This window comes from Mauremys reevesii, linkage group 6 (genome assembly GCF_016161935.1).
Source record: "Mauremys reevesii isolate NIE-2019 linkage group 6, ASM1616193v1, whole genome shotgun sequence".
Lineage (NCBI taxonomy): Eukaryota > Metazoa > Chordata > Testudines > Geoemydidae > Mauremys > Mauremys reevesii.
This window is the reverse complement of record NC_052628.1, coordinates 80,900,457-80,922,389: the sequence shown is the minus strand read 5'-3', so window position 1 is coordinate 80,922,389 and position 21,933 is coordinate 80,900,457. Positions and strand designations below refer to the sequence as shown.

Genomic DNA, 21,933 nt, shown 5'->3' with positions numbered 1-21,933 from the left:
AAAACCTCAAACAAGTGGCTTTTACAGCATTCTAAGAAAGTAATCAAATTCAGGCTATTTAAGACCAAGGCAGAAGCAAGTTCCAGAATTCGAGGACCCTCAGAAAGATCACCTGATCCGCACTCTCTCTCTCTCTCTCTCTCAAAAAAAAACCAAAAAACAAAGGCCATTTGGCTTGAGTCCATCCATTGACTGCAGCTATAGCAGTGTCATGTCACTAAGCTCTTGATCTACACTCTTGTCCAACTCCAAAATAAGCAGTCTCATTTCACAAGGGAGACTGAATCAAAGCACCTTTCCTTCCTTCCCAAAAAGGCAAAACTCACCCATTGGCTCAAGTGGCACATGATGTTATCCTGAGCAAGATACTTATTAGGAATCTCAATGAAAGACGCTGGCAGCATCACAAAGAAATGGAGGGGAAGAAATTGGTCACGCTCCTGCCCAAGCCACTAGGAATGGGCCCACTGAAAGCTGGATCAGGCTGAAGATTCTTGGCATAGGCACGTGCCTAAATGCATAAGAGGAAGCCTACACTTGGATGCCAAAGCTCCCTTTACACCAGGGAAGAGGATAAACATGGTTAGTCCATGTTAAAAATAGAAAAGACAATTATGTCACTGCATGATGCAAACAGTAAGAATTAAGTTTACAGAAAGAAAGGAAAATCAACTTGTTTTATAGAATTAATACAGATACCCCACGGTTATGTTAGCCTGCAAAGTTCACTGCAGACATGTGGCTTAGATAGTTTTTACACAGTAAGTTCATGCATTAAATTCTTTTTGTACAGTTCCCATAAAAAGCTTCATGAAGGCAAAGTTAAGATTGAGCAGTCACATCAGTAATTAAAGGGTAAAAATCCTTCTAAGAATGTTGTACTTAGTAAAAACAATTGCCAAGAAATTCAGAGTCAATGTTAATGTTTCAAGCATTAACTTAGTAGGTGAGTTGCTGAGCATTAGAGAAGGGACAATTATTTAGAGATACTCCTAGGAGAAGCAGTGCTTCCTATCAACTTCTAAGTCATATACATACATACTCCCTATACTGTAGTATCTGAGTGCCTCACAACCTTTAATAGATTCATCCCCACAACACCCCTGTTGAGATGAGTATTATCTTCTTTTTACACAAGGGGCAAAGAGGCTAATTGACTTGCCCAAAGTCACTGAGGAAGTTGCAGGACCTGAACAGAGATCTTCCAAGTCTATGCTAGTCTAACCACTGTACCACCCTTCACTCTGTAGTAAAAGGGCTGATTCAAATATTTCAATTTTAACGTCACAAGGTATGGATCAAGAAACACATTTTCTACATATAATTAAACACAAGTTTTCTTCTTGATACAATCTCTCTCAAGGGCCACAGGTTAGAAATCAGTGCCCTAAACAACTCTACTGATAATGCTTAGTGTACGAGAATTTAAAATTTTTATATACATCTTACCAGTCCATAGGCAGTACTTCTCTCATGTTCTTGTGTTATGTCTGCTACATACGCAAATATTACAGAGAAGGTAACAGAAAAAACTCCAGATACTGAAATCATAGCAAAGTACCACCTAAAAAGTAAAAAAGACAATTAGAAAATACCCCCTATTTATCTTATACTACAAAAAACACGCTGTTTATGCCATGAAAATATTTGTTAATATTTAGTCTAGAACAACTTTATATATAATTTAAAATACAGGTATCCATAACGTTAATCAGTCTGTAGATTAACAACGTATATTGTAAAATAAGTGCCAATGAAGCTGTCAAACATCAAAATATATTGATCTAAATGAAAACAGAAGCATTTTCTTTTTCTAGAGAATTATGAAAAGAAACTCCCAATTTCTGACTGACCTCTAATGAAGGATAATGATTCCCATAAAATTATCAAACTGTCAAGGAAAAGAGCAATATAGGCTATGATGAATTTCAGTTGTGAAGTAGAACTGTATAAACTTAATCCACAGTTGCTCTAAAGTGGAAAAGTTTTTCTGAAAACAAGTTACTTTCAGTGAGTTAGTGGTAGTTAATCCCCATGTATTAAAGTTACAGACGCTTTCAAAATCAAGAGCATGATTACAGGCTCTAAGACAGTCGGCAGGTGTAGAAAGTTCTCTTAAAATCTTTGCTTCCCCAAAATACAGCAAATAAAGGGAAAGGGAAATAACTAAAGGGAAAGGGAAAACAAGGCAATACAGTTAAAATGTCAGAGCTCTATAATCAGATGCAAAAAATGTTCTGCATTTTATACTTCACTATTATTCACCCATTTAGAACTGCTACCATGAGACATTTATTTGGCTTGTAAAGTATATTTAGTATATTGGTTATTAGTGCATCCCCACAGAAGTCTCAGAAAGAAAAAATGTAGTAGAGCTTAGTGTTGAAAATTGTGTAGTACAGTTATGTAATGCATTTTAAGCATTTTTAGCAATTACTGCTAGACGTGCGTGTGAGTGAGAGAGTGTGTGTGAACATAGTCACTAAATCAGTTTACAGGAAACATTGCTTCTTTAACACCCCTATACACAAAATCAATGTTTAGAACATGAACAAAGAAGTGCCAGGATGATTTAATCACATCTTGAGAAGTAAATCATTTTCTTCTTGCCTAATTATCCTTCTTTTCCAAACACCAATCTGCCTGCAATTGAGTTCACCACAGCCCCCTGCTGTACCACTTACCATGGACTTATCCTCATTAATGGAATTGGGACACAAGTGAAGAAAACTGTAACAAGAAGAAAAGACTTTCTTCCCCACACATCAGAGAGAGCACCTATTAATGGAGCACTCATAAAGGATAAAAAACCCTGTAAAAGAAAAGAAAAGGTGATTTGTAAATGCATTTTGAGGCATAAAAAGGGTTTTTTTTAAACTACAATTTAAAATGGAACTGATTGAATTTGTGCTTTGATTCATAGCTGTTGTAGGAAACTTCACAGCTAATGATCAAGTGTTTTAGGTTTTATTTAATTTATAAGACAGAGATATAAACCTTCAACAAAACCTACATAAAAATAAAGCTTATTGCAGCTACAGACACTTATAAAACTATATTCTTCCACTAACTCTTCTCAACTCAATTATTCAATTCTTTGTGCCACTATAACAAGGTTGGTCTAGCGCTTGGAACTGGTTACGCAACGGAACAACCTTTCCCCTGGCTTTGTACCAACCTTTATTATTTGCTAGGTGCTTAAACCCCTCAGCTATTTCAGACTAACTGATATTCTAGCTAGGATTCCTTCACTTTACCCACAATTGGGTAAAATATCAAATACTTGACAAAGGCTTCAGATATACAAACACAGGATTAGCACCTTTGCAACTATCAATAAACCCTTGATACAGAAAAAAATCTACAGTACTTAAAATGATTCATTTTCTTCTTCTAATGTTATTTAATTTGGGGGAAATATCCTGGAGTAGGGAGAAAGCACAACTAAGAACACCAGTTTTCATTTAGTTCTTATTCAAAACAGTTTAATTTCACTATAAAAACCACATAGGACTAATTTCCTCTTTTGGTTTCTTTGAGATGTCACAGGACAGAAGTGGTGGATTTACTTTTTGAAACATGGCCAATTGTATTTTGCTACTTGATGTTTTCTGTAGTAGAATACGTTATTAACAGAATTATGTTTTGCATTTGTATTCCTTTTTCTTTGTGAATTGTTGTGTGTTTTTCTGGGTCTTTTTTAAACAAAGGGTAGCCTGTCAGTGCTTTTAGGCCCAAGCATGATTTAATTAATTATATCTTAATGGTGGAAAACCGAATGCACTCTGACAATACTTTAGAAAGTCTACAATTCAAAAACATGTAATGGAGTTATGGGCATGTGAGAAGTTAGTGTTTGAAAATGGAAAAACTAAACATTTAAGCCTTCTAAAAGATCAAGCGAAAAATTGCATGCTCAAATCTAGAGACAGAAAATCCTGTAGCCGCCTTCTACACCAAGAATTAGATTCATTCATGGAAGGTAAGTCCCTCAATGGCTATTAGTAGAGCCCTACCAAATTCATGGGCGTGAAAAAACACATCATGGACCATGAAATCTGGTCTTTTGTGTACTTTTACACTATACTATACAGACTTTATGGGGGGGGGGGGACCAGAGTTTCTCAAACTGGGGGTCCCAACCTAAAAAGGGTTTTTGTGTATGTGTGTGTGGTGGGGGGCTACCCAGCTCTGAAGGCAGTGCCACTGCCAGCAGCAGCGCAGAAGTAAGGGTGACGGTACCACAATAACCTTGCGACCCTCCCACCTCTCCCCCCACACAGCCTCTTTTTGGGTCAGGAGCCCTACAGTTACAATACTGACATTTCAGATCTGAATATCTGAAATCATGAAATTTACAATTTTAAAAATCCTCTGACTGTGAAATTGACCAAAATGGACCATGAATTTGGTAGGGTCCTGGCTATTAGCCAAGATGACCAGGGACTCAACCCCAAGCTTTGGGTATCCTTAAGCCTCTGACTGCCAGAAACTGAGACTATACAAGAAGGGACAGATCACTCAATAATTGCCCTGTTCTCTTCATTCCTTCTGAATCATCTGGCACTGACCACTGTCAGAAGACAGGATATTGGTTAGATGGATCATTGGTCTGACCCAGCATGGCCATTCTTGTGTACATTTATTTAAAAAATATATGAGATGCTGGTTTACCTGAGGCAGAGGAAGTAGTAGGGGGGAGAAATGTGAATATCTGTCATATGCTAGCACTGTTTATTAATTCAAGATTTGAAAAATAAGGGCATAGATACTAAGACTGTAAATATTATGAAAATGGTTCTAGTCAAGGTTGTTCACCGTACCACCTCTGTTTGCAAAATAAAGGTGTTTAAGTTTCCAGAAAATGCTTCAAATGTTAATTAAAAACACAAACACCTTCAAACTGATGCATAAACTTGTAAAAAATATTTACGGATGAGGAAAAAAACCGGTTTAGATATCTATTTCAATTCCAAGCATTCTAGACATTACAATAAAAAATGAAATGAAAAAGGTGACTGAAACATGGACATCTTCGTAACTCATAAGCACAAAAAGATTATGTTCAACTGTCTATTTCAGAGTCTTACCTTAACACCCTGAATAAGACCATTCATTAGAAATGTATGCTGAGGAAATGTTTCATGTAAGACCTAAAGAGAAAGAACATGTTAAAATGTAGGTTGTGTGTGAATTAAGAAACAAAAGAAGGGAAAAGAAAAATGACGACAAAAACTTAATCCTCTCTCACTAACAAGGAGGGACAAATACAACTTCACCAAGCCTTGTTAAAAGTTTATCTATCAAACTCATAAAAGAACTCTTAGGACTTGTCTACAGGAGTAAATTGGTGTAAAATAAGATATTTAAGCTAATATATTTATACTCATATAATCCTTGAGCTGTCACCTATTCAAGGATAAAAGTGTTTTTCTTCTATTTAGCTCATGTTGTATGGGAAGGGATTTAAACTACACCAGGGGAAAAACACCACTCTTATCCTGGAATAAATGTGCCCAAATAGGGTTTCATACTAGTATACCAGTATAATTACACCAAAATACTGTAGTACAATTATACCCGAATAACTGGCCAAAGCACTACTATATTGGGTGAACACGATTTTCAGTCTAATTTGATTATAATTATTCTTATTGGCAGGATGACAAACTATTTGAAAAGATGTTGAAAAATTAGTAACTTAGTGAGAAAAAGATCTACAATTGTATAGCTAACTATACTGCAATGAGTACAGAGCCTGTTAGGTCTCTAACAGTTATGCAGATAGAAGCTGTTGCTCGGGGATCTAAGGTTACTAGTATAATTATGCATAAACCAATCATTCTTTACATACCAAGTGGATTTTTGTTATAGTCCCTGATTAAAGCACATTAACAATCACATGCCTGCTCTTGAAGTAGTCCAGTAAACTCTAATTAGATGTGAAGAAACTTGCTAGAATATTACCCGTGAGGCATTTTATCAATTGCTGTAACTTAGCTTTGTCTATTAGAAGGAGACAAGTGCATATAAAAGTTTTATGGATTAGTGTTAGGAATAGAAATGGATGTTACTTGTTTAAACCAGCATAATTTTCCAAGATCTTCACAAAATCTCAAATAAAATGCATCCGTATATTTCTACACCAGGGTTGGCAACATCCATAAAAGTTATTTATATGTATATTGAAAACTACTGATATGAAGAAACATGACACCAAAAAACAGCATTATGCCACAGTTTATGCAACATTAATAGCTTTCTTTCTAGAGATAATTTTGCTGATAGGATTTTGTTTTTCATGTGTCTCCTCTTTTATTACCATGGCTATTTAAAATCAACTTTTCATCAGCTTCTGCTTTTAATTCACAAAACAGAAAATTAGGACTCCAGATGGAGAAGAGGGACAGCAGATCAGCTTTTAAAAAGATCCTAACTTCTTGCAAGTCTCTCTTGTCATAAAAATAAAGGAAGAAGCCCAGCAAAAGTAGAAATCAAATAATTGACTTTAAACAGAGTATCTCAGCTTTTTTCCTATGAAGCCATCACCACTCTGACGGAAGTCCCAGACTTCTGTATCAACTACTTTTCTTATATTTAGTTGGTTTTGGTAGAAAACTGTAGAAAGTAAATTAGATGTTTAAAAAACACTTTGATTTTACTAAATCTATGGGATTCTTTCTAACATAACTCATGGAGGACGGTTGATGCCTGAGAGGACTGGAGGTACAACGTAGCTATCTTAATATAAAAAAAAAAAAAAAAGGGAGGGGGGAGAACCCAGAGAATTATAACCAGTCAGCCTAAATTTGATATCTGGAAAGATACTGGAACAAATTATTAAACAATCAATTAATAAGTATCTAGAGGATAAGTAGATTATAAAGAATAGACAGCATAGATTTGTCAGGAAGATATCATGCCAAACCAATCTCTTACACTGACAGAATTATTGGCCTACTGGGAAGGCTGTAGACATGATTTATCTTCATTCTAGTAAGGCCACATGACATTCTAGAAAGCAAACTAGGGAAACGCAATCTAGATGGAATTACTAAAAGGTGGGTGCACAACTAGTTGAAAGACCACACTCAACAAGCAGTTATCATGGTTTGCTGCAACATAGGGAGGGGATACCTAATAGCATCCAGTAGGGGTCTGCAACTTTCAATATTTTCATAAATGACTTGAATAATGGAGTAAAGAGTATTCTTATAAAATCTGCAGATGACCCCAAACTGGGAGGGGTTGCAAGCACTTTGGAGTACAGGATTAGAATTCAAACTGACCTTGAGGAATTGGAGAATTAGTCTGACTTTAACAAAATGAAATTCAATACAGACAAATGCAAGCACTACAACTCAGAAAGAAATGTCAAATGCACAGCTACAAAATGGGGGATTGCCAGTTAGTACTACTGCTAAAAAGGATCTGGGGGTTATAGTGGATCACAATATGAGTCAACAATGCAGTTGGGAAAAGAATAATATTCTGGGATGTATTAATGGGAGTATTGTAAAACATGGGAGGTAACTGTCCCACTCTACTTAGCCTCAATCAGGCCTCAGCTGGAGTCCAGTTTTGGGCGCCACACTTTAGGAAAGATGTGAACAAATTGGAGTGAGTCCAGTGGAGAACAACAAACGTGAGAAAAAAAAATTAGAAAACCTGAACGTGAGGAGAAGTTTAAAAAAGGGGGGGGGGGCTGTTTAGCCTTGAGAAAAGAAAACTGAGGGAGGGCAATGAGAACAGGCTTTAAATATGTTAAGAGCTGTTATAAAGAGGACTGATCAATTATTATCCGTGTAAACTGAAGGCAGGACAATAAGTAATGGGCTTTATTTACAGCAAGGGAATTTTAGGTTAGCTATTAGGAAAAACTAACTATAAAGGGAGTTAAACTCTGGAATAGGCTTCCAAGGGAGGCTGTGGAATCCCCACCACTGGAGGTTTTTAAAAACTGACAGGAAACATATGTCAGGGATGGCCTAGGTCAGTGGGTCTCAAACTTTTTTACTGGCAACCCCTTTCACACAGCAAGCCTCTGAGTGTGACCCCCCCTAATAAATTAAACATACTTTTTAATATATTTAACACCATTATAAATGCTGGAGAAAAAGTGGCGTTTGAGGTGGAGGCTGACAGCTCGCGACCCCCCCATGTAATAACCTCACCACTCCCTGAGGGGTCCCGATCCCCCAGTTTGAGAACCCCTGGTCTAGGTTTACTTGGTCCTGCCTCAGCACAGGGGGCTGGACTTGATGTCCCATCCAGACATAGGTAGCTTTTTGTTGTTAATATCGTTAAAAGTTAATTTAGTTACATTGAGAGTACCAGGACTGGAAACCTAAGCCCTCTATCCAAAGAGCCAATGTAGCAAAAGTTATCAAATAAAAAGCTTCATTTCACTGTCATGACAATATACACCACCACCATTCTGAGGGGGACCCTCCTAGGGAACAAAGTAATATTGGTTCTCATGCCTCTTTGAATCTTGAATCTGTTGAAAGATGACCAAGATGTTATATGGACACTTCAATGAGAAACAAGACCGAGATACCAGCATATCTTTGTCACTAAGAGGCCGTTTGATAACTCAGAGCATGTCTACACGTAAAACACTACAGCGACAGAGCTGCAGCTGCATTGCTGTAGCACTTTTGCGTAGACACTCACTACAGCAGGGGTTCTCAAGTTTTTGTACTGGTGACCCCTTTCACATAGCAAGCCTCTGAGTGCGGAACCCCCCCCCCCCCCATATAAATTAAAAACACTTTATATATTTAACACCATTATAAATGCTGGAGGCAAAGCGGGGTTTGAGGTGGAGGCTGGCAGCTTGCAACCCCTCATGTAATAATCTCGCAACCCCCTGATAGGTCCCAACCCCCAGTTTGAGAACTCCTGCACTACAGTCACAAAAGGGTTCTCCCATCACTGTAGTTAATCCACCTCCCGGACGGGCAGTAGCTAGGTCACAGGAAGAAATGTTCTATCAACATAGCACTGTCTACAGCAGGGGTTAAGTCACAATAGCCACACCACATACCTCAGCATGTGGATTTTTCAGACCCCCTCAGAGATAGTAGTTATGCCAATATAAGTCCTCAGTGTAGACCAGCCCTTAGGCGGTCTTGATATGGAAAGAATTTACATCTCTAACCTGAAGATAAAAGACTCCATATCCTATTGCCAATCCTTTAAATGATCTAGCCATCTGGAGAGTAGCTGCCTTCTATAAGGGTTTAAGCAGCTGTGAAATCTATTTCTAACATGAAGATCTTTAATAAATTTTACTGCAAATTTTATGTTGATATAACAAACAGCCCACATTGCAGTAAAAGTTATAATCTTCCCTGTCCATAATTAAATAGTTATAACTGGCAAATAAAGCATACACTCAAGACTTTACATTATAAAACAAAACCTCTGCAGTTAATTTTTTCTTTTAAATACTTTTTGTTCTTATAAAAATGAGGCTCTGACAACACTGACTTAAGATGCAGCACTGTAGGTGCTCTACCAATGAATTTCAGATCAAACTTGCAGTTCCTCTGACAGTCCAGCTGTGGTCCCATTTAGCAGAATACCAACTGTACAAATCATGATGGCTTGATATAAGCAAACAGAGTCAGAGACCTCAAACTGCTTTATTAAGACACCGGGGAATAAAATAAAACTCATTTAAAACCAGAGCCCCCCAGACAGTATGAACAGGATCTCCAAAGTAAACAAACTGAGCTGTGATATTATCATAGGGAAAGAGAAACAGATTGGCAATACGTACTTTTAGCATGGGAGTTGTCAATAGTCCCCAGGCAAAGAATTCCAGGAATATGACCACGACAGCATGGTACACACTTGGTCGACCGATACCTTGTTGCTAAAAATAAAGGGGTATTTAAATATGAATAATGGATATCATTTGAAGTGACTTCTCAATTTACATAACATTGAAACAGTAATAAGCTTTCAAGGTGACCTACAATTTAAAAAACCCAAACACTTTAAAGGTGTTCTGAATGAGCCAAGTAACCAGGGTAAGAGAAATTGATCACATCAACATAAAAAACCTTCCCTCCCAACCACTCAAGCCACCAGCCATTCCCCATTTGATATGTTGTTTTAGCTTTCCAAACCTAACAGCTATAGGCAGTATGAATGATTTGTGGAGGGGAGTGAGCAGATCCAACAATGATGTCTAGGGGCAATGCCCTAGGAAGAAGCCAAGCTCCCGCCCTCAGAGAAGGGGGAAAGCTTCTTAGATTTGTCTAAGACAGTGGTTCTCAACCTGCGGTCCAGTTGGCATGGCTGCAGCCCATGTGACATCTTCAGGGCCATAGGGGTAGTATTGGATGCGGCCCACATAACACATTGTGGGCCGCGTGGTAAATAGTTTGAGAACCACTGGTCTAAGAGTACTGCCCATGAACCTTCCTCAGAAGTTACTCTTGCATATCTGAAGACCTGCTTCCCCAACCTCGAGCTGATTTGGAGAAACATCTCCCCACTCTTAACCTTCCTCTGAGTCAAGAGAAAAGTTTCTACTACTCTATCCCACCTCCAGTCTCCTTTTTTGGAGGGTCTTTCCCTGTGAATAACTCCAGCTCCCATCTCTTCTTGTAGGTTACTAAGCAGCAGCAAAATTAATTTCTCCCTTCAGTTTCACCACTGTCCAGAGGTTTTTGTTTTGCCCAAGTGAAACTAATCATTCTTACAAGCTATTTAGGAAAGTTTGAGCAGCAGAGGCACTACAGTAGTCTATCTTCAGAATCAGAAAGGCAACACTGCAGAGCATCACATGCCTAATGGATAGAAAAATGACAAAAATAAATGCAAGCTTAAGTTCTGCCAGAAGTTGATGGCTTCGGCACCCTAAACAAACAGGCAGAGCTGTCCATCCACGTAGGTGATTTTTCGAGTCCTGCATATGTTCATAGAAATGACCAACATTGATCTTTATCAGCTGATTTCATCATAAACAGCAACATGACATGCTATATGTAGACCTTTAAATTTCTCATATAGTTTTCCTTTTGATATATTTAGCTCCATGGTATTAAAAGCACTAAATTACAACCTGCGCTTTGCTACATATTAGAAAGATTACTATATTCCATGTTGAATAAATGCATTGAAGTTCTCAATCTCAACAAATTTGAACATGTAATTTGAGTTTTTTTCTGGCTCACTATTTCGATATATTTTTCAACTTGGAACAATTTACCTCATATCTTTAAACAAGCTCCAAAGAAGACTCTCTCCAATTTTAATCATATGGTCATAAAAAGGTTTAAAACTGTAAAGAGAACTACAGTCTCAAAGGACTGGAGACCCAGGAACTCGTTGCTCTACTGTCTCTGATACAGACTCCTTTCCCCCGTGGTCCCTCTGCCTTAACTACAACATCTGTAAAACAGTTCAAGTACCTACCACAGAGGGGGTGTTTTAAGGCTTCATTAACTCATGTTTATAGAGCACTTATGATGAAAACACATAATATAGTTATGGACTTACTGTTCCTCCTCAGCTCAATGGCTTTGATATACCAGGGGAACCGTGATTGTAAATGTGCTTTAATCAGGGCCTATAACAAGGCTTTATTACCATGTTAGTTCACTTAAACATTCTATTCAGATGAACCATGTCATGGGTGGGATTTTAAAAGAATTCCCTAGAGTAGACACTAAGTATATAAATCTACAGTAATTGCTAACCTGACCATCAGATGTTATTAAATTATTTTTGTTTGCTGCTGCATACCTCTTCTCCCAAAAGCACACATACACAACAAATTAAGTGCTGTATCTGTCAAAACAGGTTAATGCAGGCAAAAATCAGACATCTAGCTCTGAAATAAGGTACACTGATAAATTATATACATAATCCACAACTTTATACTCAGACTTCCCGCAGCCACAGTCTCTTAAATGCCAATCCTGCAATCGCTGCTGCATATGATTAACTTTACCACCATGAGCATTTCCATTTAAATCAGTGGGACTACTCATGGTAGAACAGTTAAGATGTGCCTAAGTGTTTGCAGGACAGGGTCTTCAAGTGGTTATACTGAAAACGTACACAGTAGTTGTCTGCATTAAGTTAAATATTTTAAGTGTGGTAAAATGAATATGCCACATCACAAAGCATTTCCATTACACAAAGGGAGAAAGTTTTCATCTCTTTCTTGCCACAGTCAAGATACTTCCAAGCCGTGTGTCTTGCAAATTCCCTACAGGACTCAAAATTGCAATAGTTCAGACGAACTCCCCCTCCCCGAACATTGAGTTTAACAAGACCTCTAAAAGGAGAACTTCCCCAGAAAAGAGAAGCACCGTAGTAGTACTCAAAATAGTGAAACATATAGCTCTAGTATGATGTAACAGAATGAGACAATTTGTGTAACGCAGTTTAAAAAATGAGAAGTAGGCTGAGACAGATGTAAGTAAGACAAATGGTTATGCGCTTCAAAATGTAACAGAGCTTCAGGATTCTTGAAACTGGAAGATAAAGGACAGGCTTCTCATCTCCAAATCTTAAAGGAAAACCAGAACATTGTGTTATAGCAGCAGATGAGGAAGAACACATGAACTTAAGTGTGGCACGGGAACAATCAGTGATCTGGATAATCACCTGAACCATAGAGTTTTCCTTGTCTCCATCACAACATTTTAAAGAGTTAACATGTTAAAAGTTTAATGTTCCTAGTGACATGAAGAAATTTCAGATATAGTATTTTCCTGCCATATCACGATTCATATTTCTTATATAAGTTATTGGAATTTATGCAGAGAAAGTTTACGGCAAGTGCTATGATAAAGATAAACCAAACCATCTTTCAACAAACTGCATTAGTCAAAACACACAGCTGCAAAATCAGTGAAGATGAAAAGTACATGTACATCACACTAAATCCCTCTCTCTCCTTAATATCTAACGAACCAATTACCAAAGCTGTCAGTCAGCACTGTTGGCCAAAATTAAGAAATCCTAACCTATCAAAGATGTTTAAAATATCAGAAATAAAAGCAAAGCTCCATTCCACCACACTTCTCTTCCTCTCTATGTTCTGTTTCCCCTCTCCTCCCCAAAGTTAAATTTCTCTGTGAAAGAGGACAGTAAATTCACAAAACATTCATTGTAATGTGTTGCCTGTGACCTGAGTACCGCATTCCAAGAATGCCATCAAAATATTTTCAGCCAGAACATAGCTGTTCAACATGAACAAACCTGTTCCCTAGACTCCCAATAAACTCTTATAGAGGATAAATCTAGCTTGTTAAGACTTCTACAATATAAGAGGAAGAGCATAATTTGTAATTTCAAGAACAGGTAGGAGAAGAAAGAGAGAAAGCTCTTTTTATTAGTGGTTCAAATACCATACTATTAGCCTTTTTGAGGGTTATGTTTTTAGTATTTCTCTGAAAAAGTACTATAGCAGGGTAAGTTTGATAACCTGCTTCACTTTCTTTAACTCCTCTGATCAAAGTTACAGACTGGTGTCAGGCTCCCGTTTTGGCAGCATTTGTCCCTTAGACAGCCTCATCGCAACCATTTACACATTAACTCTTTTCCAACCAATTTTCACACATTAAAATTTAACTTTGCAATATAATAATGCAAATTTAAGTATCAATATTGTTAACCATTTTACTTATCTTAATTGAATTGTCTAGCTAATGTGCTTATTCCATAAAAAAAGAACTGCCTCTCACGTTTCCCATGCCAAAAGCCTTAAGTGTCCCTTTCCAAAGTTATTTCATTTGTATTATGTTAGTGCCAAAGGATTCCATCAGGATCAGGGCCCCAGAGTACTAAGTGCTGTACCCCTTCAGTGCACCTTCCCCATGTATGACATCATTTGATGAGATGCTTTTAGTTCAACCAGAACCATTTTATTTTCATCACGCTGGTCACTCAAATGTGGGCATCTACTAAATGATAAAAAAACATTAACTGAGTTTAGTCTATGAATCTTAATTGACATTTGCAGGAACTTTAGTTTTTTTCCTCCCTCTCCTGGGAATTCTTTCCCAGACAATAATATAACGTATTGCGACATTTGGTACCAGCTAAGAGTGGTTATATATTTCCACTGATGTAGACATTGTATTCATGCACTATTTGTTATGTCTTTCAAAAGAACACATTGCCTATATTAAGTGAACTGATAATGTGCTGTTAAGAAAATAAAGTGAGGAATTTGACAGTTAAGGGATTTTTTAAGGTGTAGCTTTTTACCTTTATGGATGATCTCTCACCTCTCCTGTATCCATACTGCCATAATCAGAGTAACAATTCACAGCACTGCTTCAAATACTCTAATCAATCCCAGAATTCCTGTTCAGCCACTCTGCTCATCAGTTTGCACTCTACTGCTCTGCCCTCAGGTGAGCAGCTTTAAATGATCCCAGGATAAATATCTTGCAGGATTAACTCCTGTGAAAAATGTTGGAGACTCTTTTGAGCAAACTCCTCAGTGTAACAATTCATGTCTGGAGATAGTGGGATACAATGCTGCCCCTGTTAAATGTTTCATTTCTGACCTTGACTCCTGGAGTGGAGTGGGCAGATGTTCCACAGCACAGAGCAAACAAAAAGAAAGAAGAAAAGAAAAAAAGAGAGAGAGAGAGAGAGACTGTTCACTTCTCTGCTCTGAGAGGAAAAAAAGGAGAGAAGGAGTGAGAGAGAAGGAAAGCATGAAGAGCGAGACATTGGCAGAGACATGTGGGCAAAAAAAGAAAGCAAAACCAGCTAAGAAGAGACCTGTTGGCTGCAAGGACTGTCTCACAGCAATCGGACTGTCTGCAGCAGCCTCTTGTGTTCATGAAATGTTGTGTGTCTGTCTGTCTGTCAAGGAATTTTTTTTTTACAATAAAACAATTCTTGGCTTTGAAAAACAGTCTTTATATAGCAGATAGTGAAAGATACCCTAGCCCAGTAAAGAAAGAGGCACTGCAAATCATTTTAGGGATAATATAATAACAGTGTAAACAGTGCAATTCCCTCCCATGCAAGTCACATTACTGTTGGCTTTCAGCCTCAAATTCTTCCTCAAGGCATCCCCCCTCCTCCTGAAGCCCTGTGCTGGGCCTCTCCTCCCCTCTCTCTCTGCTGTGCAGCTTCAGCTATTCAGCCTCTTGAACTCTGGTGTCCATGCACTGAATGTTTCCCCATCCTTCCTTCACTTTACATACCCTCCACAGTTAGGGAAACCCATTTGTGCAAAGCCATCCACCATGTCCTGCACGCCCCAGAGTCACATCTTTCTAGCTTAGATTACTTTCCCACTCCAAACTGGTTCCCGACCGACCGGTAGCTGTCTGGATTGCCAGCCTTCAGATTGCAATAACCCCCCCTTTTCCACCATCAGGGCTCTCTCTCTCTTGTGTGTTCTGCAGCCACTGCTCGTCATCCCCAGACTTCATGACGATGATGATCCCACCACTGCTTGCTTTTGTTTCCCGAAGCGGCGCTCAACGGTGCTGTGCTTTCTGTGAATGCCACACAGACTTTTTGGTGCGCTGTCACTTTGGAGCTGAAGGAATAGCTCGACTGCCAAACAGACACTCACAATGGCGCCAAAACGTGCGGGAAAGACAGAATGCTGGATGTCCTACTCTGTATTTTTAGTTTCAAGATGCTTTCATTTTTTTTTAACATATCAAAACGCCCCAGCTTGTGCTTGTGTCACTAAATCTTACCATTTTAAAAAGACTTTTATTTTATGTGCCTTTATCCAATATATTCAGTTAACTAAGCTTTATTAACACTTCCCTGTACCTATTTTGGTACAGAACCAATAGCTGTATATGCAGTTGCTTTAAACAGAAGAGAAACTAGAATTAATGCAATATTACCAAAATTCCTGAAGTCAAGCTCTCCCACACTAACTGCCATGTTACACTTCCTGTTTCATAGCATACACAAGATTAGTTTACATTTAACAAAACAGAAGATACATTTCTAGCTTGTCTGTGTATACTACAGGAGAAAACTTCTTGAATATTTAGTTTTGCATCCCTAACAAGAAAGAAACAACGGGGAGGGGGATCAACTTGAAATTCCCTTTGTTTTAGTTTATTTTAATAAAGTAAATATCCAGTACTCTTTACAACCCTCTGTAGACTTCTCCAGTGGAATCTAGGCTTCTGCAAAGTTGCCAAAAGCTCCTTAAGCCTGTAGCCAAGCAATTTGGCTGCACTTTCGAACCCCAGCATCCCTTGCTCCATGGCTATTATGTCTCTTCAGTTTACAATTTCTTCCTGTTTCAACAGATGAACTTGTGGATTCAGCTAACCAAATAGCTGTGAAGTTAATTACCAATGAATGCATCTCTCTTTGCTGCTCTCTGAGCTGAGTAATTCAGCTTACTAGAATTTTGTCTTATTCCACTGTGCCCTTATATGTGGATCAGAAAAGGGATGGTGTTCCACAAAGAAACTAACATATCCTAACTTAAATCGAGATGAAGGCCCACTTCTACTAAAATGCATATAAGGATTCAGCCAATTATCCACAGCTAAGAAGGGGAATGGGGATGGCTAGTAATAATTTAATCTGATTAAAAGAAAAAATATACAGTAACTCCTCACTTAACATTGTAGTTTGGTTCCTGAAAAATGCTACTTTAAGTGAAATGATGTTAAGCGAATCCAATTTCCCTGTAAGAATTAATGTAAATGGGGTATCGTCCATCACTCTCACAGATCTTGGGAGACAGGCCAGTCCTTGCTTACAGACAGCCCCCAAACCTGAAGCAAATACTCGCCAGCAACCACACAACAAAAACACTAACCCAAGAACCTATCCTTGCAACAAAGCCCGCTGCCAACTCTGCCCACATATCTATTCAGGGGATACCATCATAGGACCTAATCACATCAGCCACGCCATCAGGGGCTCATTCACCTGCACATCTACCAATGTGATATATGCCATCATGTGCCAGCAATGCCCCTCTGCCATGTACACTGGCCAAACCAGACAGTCTCTACGTAAAAGAATAAATGTACACAAATCAGACGTCAAGAATTATAACATTCAAAAACCAGCTGGAGAACACTTCAATCTCCCTGGCCACTCAATTACAGACCTAAAAGTCGCAATATTACAACAACAAAAAGTCAAAAACAGACTCCAACGAGAGACTGCTGAATTGGATTTAATTTGCAAATTGGACACCATCAAATTAGGCTTGAATAAAGACTGTGTAATGGCACATCCACTCCCAAAGTAAAACTATTTCCCCATGCTTATTTCCCTCCCTCCCCCTACAGTTCCTCACATCTCCTTGTCAATTGCTGGAAATGGGTCATTTTCATTACCACTACAAACAGTTTTTTTTTCCTCTCCTGCTGATAATAGCTCACCTTAACTGATCACTCTCCTTATAGTATGTATGGTAACACACTGTATATTATATATCCATCTTCCTACTGTATTTTCCACTACATGCATCCAATGAAGTGGGCTGTAGCATACAAAAGCTTATGCTCAAATAAATTTGTTAGTCTCTAAGGTGCCACAAGTACTCCTGTTCTTTTTGCGGATACAGACTAATATGGCTGCTACTCTGTAACCTGTCCTTAAGTGAGGAGTTACTGAATAACTATTTCAATATATATTAACTGCATTTCTCTTCCCCATTCTTTGTAGAACACTTCACTTTTTAGATTATAAACTTTTTAAGGAAGGGACAATATCTTCAGAAAAGTTTGTTCGTGTCCTACCATTTGACACTTCTGAAATGCAAAATGTTTAATAAAAATTGCCTACGCTCAGGTCTGCCACTGAACATTCACAACTCATTAAAAACAGATTCCTCACTCTAATTTAAGGTTTCGAGTGCCGGGAATACATTTTAATGTTTTTTAGAAGGTCTCTCTCTACAAGTCTATTTATTACATAACTAAAGTAGTGTTGTATTGTAAAATAAACAAGGTTTTCAAAATGTTTAAGAAGCTTCATTTAAAATTAAAATGTTGATCTTACACCGCTGTCCCGCTCAGCCCGCTGCTGGTCTGGGGTTCTGTTCACCTAGGCCAGCAGTGGGCTGAGTGGGGCCTGCGGCCGGGACTCCAGCTGGGAAGGGTCCGGCAGCCAGAACCCCAGACAAGCAGCGGGCTGTGCCAGCAGCTGGGACCCCAGACCAGCAGTGGGCTGAGTGGTTCAGCCCACTGCCGCTCAGGGGTTCCATCCGCTGGCTCCTGCCAGCCGGGATTCCGGCTGCCGGACCCGCTCAGCCTGCTGCCGGTCTGGGGTCCCGGCCCTGCCCACATACAGTGGGCACCTACCTTCTCCCTGGTTCTGGCCCATTCTCTTCCTCTCTCTGCACTGAGCTGAGGGTGGGAGTGGACTGAACACAGGGCTGGGGGTGAAGGGTCTGGCCAGGAGCTAGAATGAGGGAGGAGGCTCAGGGTTGGGGCAGGAGGTCTGAGTGTGGGGGCACTTACCAGGGAACCTCTCATTTGGTGTGAGGGGTACAGGTGGGAATGTGAGGGGGGTGCAGGAGCCCCTTACCATGAGGCTCCCCACTCATCCGGAGCCTTGCTGTTGCACGTGCATGCAGCCCCGATCCTCTCAGAACGCTGGGTGTGCGGCGGCAGGGCTCCGGATGAGTGGGGAAGCATCTTTATAACGTAGCTGGAGTCCACATAGCTTAGGTTGACTTACTGCTGTCTTCACTGTGCTACATTGACGAGAGACGCTTTCTCGTTGACTTACCTTAATTTTCTCATTTCGGTGGAATACCAAAGTCAACCAGAAAGCGCTCTGCAGTCGATTTAGTGGGTCTTCACTAGACCTGCTAAATTGACCCCTGCTCCATCGATCACAGCGTCGATCTGCTGTAAGTGTAGACAAGGCCCAAGATGTGGAGTTGTCAGTCATTGTTGTCATCCCTGCATTTCAAGCAATCTGATCTACCCTAGGTCAGGCCCTGGAGTGCAGAGTAGAGGAAAATAGACTTTTTTAAAAGTAAAGGTTATTTTTTATTTAAATTAGTTTCTTTAAATAAGTTTCTTTTTAAAAAGAACCTTTTTTAAAATTAAATTTGAAATTATGACAACTTATGTTAAGGCCTAAACTTATTATAATTCACTAAAATCATTTAAATGAATGAAAACATACTGCACCAAGGAGCCCGTAAATTTTAATGAGTTCTGCTTTTTTAACTGTACATACAATCAGGGGGAGGGGAATATTACTCTTGAGGTCAACTCAAGCTTTACAAGTATGTCACAGTGTCACATTAAGTATCTATATTATTTTCAGTCTTCTCTTTTCTTTCCCCTGATGTAAGTACTTTCAGTTTGTGTTGTGCAGATAGCTTTTGCCTCATTTGCTTTTGGTTCACTTTAGCTAGCAATTGTACAGACAGTTCTCTTAATTTGGACCAGTTCATTCAAAGCTGAGAAACCAATTAGCTGTTGAAAAAGCCAGAAAGTTTGTTTTCCTCTTGAAGTCTATGAATAAAAACCAGGTGGGAGAGGATGAGATCTACACATGAGAAAGCATGAATGACAATGGGAATTAGGCACCTAACTTGATTAGGCACTTTTGAAAATCCCACTAGGTATATCTGCATCTTTAGGCACCTAACTACCTTTGAAAATGCAGCCCATGGTGATCAGAAACAATCAATTCACTAACTGCATTTAATACTTCCTTTGTTTAATAAATCAATTTTAAATGCAAAAGACATTTTGTTAAAACTCTTATGCATCCAGCACATTTAAGGTAGTTTTATTTAACTAATAAGCATCTTAAAAGGTTAGTTTTGTGCATTTTTAACAGGAATTCAATTTCCATCCACATGCACCTTGATATAAATCATGAGTAAAAAATTATCTAGTAAGAAACACACCATTCACTGTTTTCTAATAGAAATAATGCAAAAAATTACAAGTGTGAATAAGTATGTGTTCAGTTATAACACTGCTTAAATAAATGCGCAGAGAGAGAGAATGTACCGGCCTGGTTAGCAAATATTAGTATCAAATTTAGTTTAAAATCCGTATTTGGCTGCAATTAACAAGTTTTACTGGTTATACCAACCAATGAGAATGCACCTCCTCTCCTTAGGATAGCAACCAAGAAATGAAAAAGCAAAACAAAATTAAAATCACTTTAAATCAAGGTTTCCTGCTTTCTGCTTTAAATCATTAAAATCCCTTATTTAAATACCTGATTTAAATTAATGCATCCTGACTGCACCGTTGAAGATAAGGACTGAGACCTTGAACTTGACTTGATAGTCTATGGGAAGCCAGTGCAGAAAATGGAAGACAGGTTTAACAGGATCATACTAGCTTGTGTTGCTGTGAAGATGCAATGCAACTTTCTATACCAGCTGTCATTTCCTAAAGTCTGATGGCTTTATACTCATGTATACCATCCTGCTGTAGACCAAAACCTCAAGCTTCAAGACATTCTTGTAGCTCTTCTCTGAATCCAAACCAGATTTTTCAACATTCTTGTTGAAGTGTGGACACAGTATTCCTGTAAAGATCTCATCAACGCTGCATATAGATGTATACTCCTACTCCTACCATTTATACATTCAAGGATTACATCAAACATCATTGCAACTTTGGAGGTCAATCTATAATTATTAGGAATGTCAAGTGATTAATTGCACTGTTAAACAATAATAGAATAACATTTAAATATTTTGGATGTTTTCTACATTTTAAAATATATTGATTTCAATTAACACAGAACACAAAGTGTACAGTGCTCACTTTATTTTTATTACAATATTTGCACTGTAAAAAACAAAAGAAACGGTATATTTCAATGCACTACAATACTTGTGTTAGGTGAAATCTCTATCATGAAAGTCTCAGCTTTTTAATAGCAAAAAAAAATTACTCATTGAAAGAAACAGAGCTTCTGAACAAAGCCAAGGATGAAGAGCAGTTGGAAAGCCCGGAACAAGGACTTAATTTATCATTATGGCTGTGTTTTGATGATGGCATTCAAAAATGTCTCACCTTGTGATGGAGCAGCTGCTCCTCACTGGTATGTAAGGGATTAAAGCTACCCTGGGGAGGCTGCGCTGGAGGCAGCCAATAAGGAAAAGGCTTGTAGTGCCAGCCAATTAGGGGAAGATTTATTGGAGGAGCCAATCAGGCCAAGCTGGCCCATATAAGAAGGGGCTACTGAGCAAAGCAAAGGCAGTTACTTCCTGGAGATCGAGGGAGGAGGCTTGATTGCTTAAAGGGCTGGAGCACCATGGACAGAGCAGCGCTAGCCAGGGTCAGCAGAGTCTGAGCAAGCTCCAAACTGACGGTGGACAAATTGAAATCCTGATACAAGGGCAGAGGAGGTGTTGGGGTTGCGGGGAGATGGCCCAGGGAAGAAGATAGCGGAGTTGGAGGGGAGGCAGTACATGGCTGCCGGCTACAGGGTCCCTGGGTCAGTGGCCGGAGTAGCAGGTGGGCCCAGGCTGTCCCCCAGACCCTGCCACTGAGGGGAGTGGCCAATGCATAGACTGCTGTCTGCCACTGAGATGAGTGGCTAGAACCTGGACTGCAGATTGCAACTGAGGCAAGTGGTTGGACTGAAGACTGGCGATTCCCCAGAAGGGGGGAAAGAACCGAATGGGGCACAGCCTAAGGGCTTTGCCCAGAAGAGGATGACGGGGTCCGGGGAGCGATGCAGGTTTTAGATGCGGGGACAGGAGTGACGATGGGTGAGACATCACGTAAGGAGTGCACACTGCTAACCTCGAGCTAATTCCCAGGACGGCGAGCAGGAGGCACCGCAGTGGTGAATCGAACCCCGTCACACACCTGTAGAGCCAAATTCTTGTACTCTGCTATTGTACCTCAATAGAATGGGAATATTATTAGTGATACTACAAGAATAATCTGTAGGTGAAAATGGATAATACATTTATAGTTTTGTCATAAGAAACTAGTTTATGTG

The 21,933-nt window shown here is 39.2% G+C and overlaps 1 protein-coding gene across 1 annotated transcript in view; it reads right to left on the bottom strand.

The window, feature by feature from the left end:
- LOC120408154 (hippocampus abundant transcript-like protein 1) overlaps positions 1-21,933 on the bottom strand; it is a 48,726-nt gene that overhangs the window by 22,321 nt on the left and 4,472 nt on the right. Inside the window, exons 2-5 of the mRNA XM_039544777.1 lie at positions 9,788-9,883; positions 5,091-5,153; positions 2,685-2,812; positions 1,450-1,564 (exon numbers count right to left, since the gene is read on the bottom strand). Coding sequence (XP_039400711.1) covers positions 1,450-1,564; positions 2,685-2,812; positions 5,091-5,153; positions 9,788-9,883 — 402 coding nt within the window. The remainder of the gene's footprint in view (positions 1-1,449; positions 1,565-2,684; positions 2,813-5,090; positions 5,154-9,787; positions 9,884-21,933) is intronic.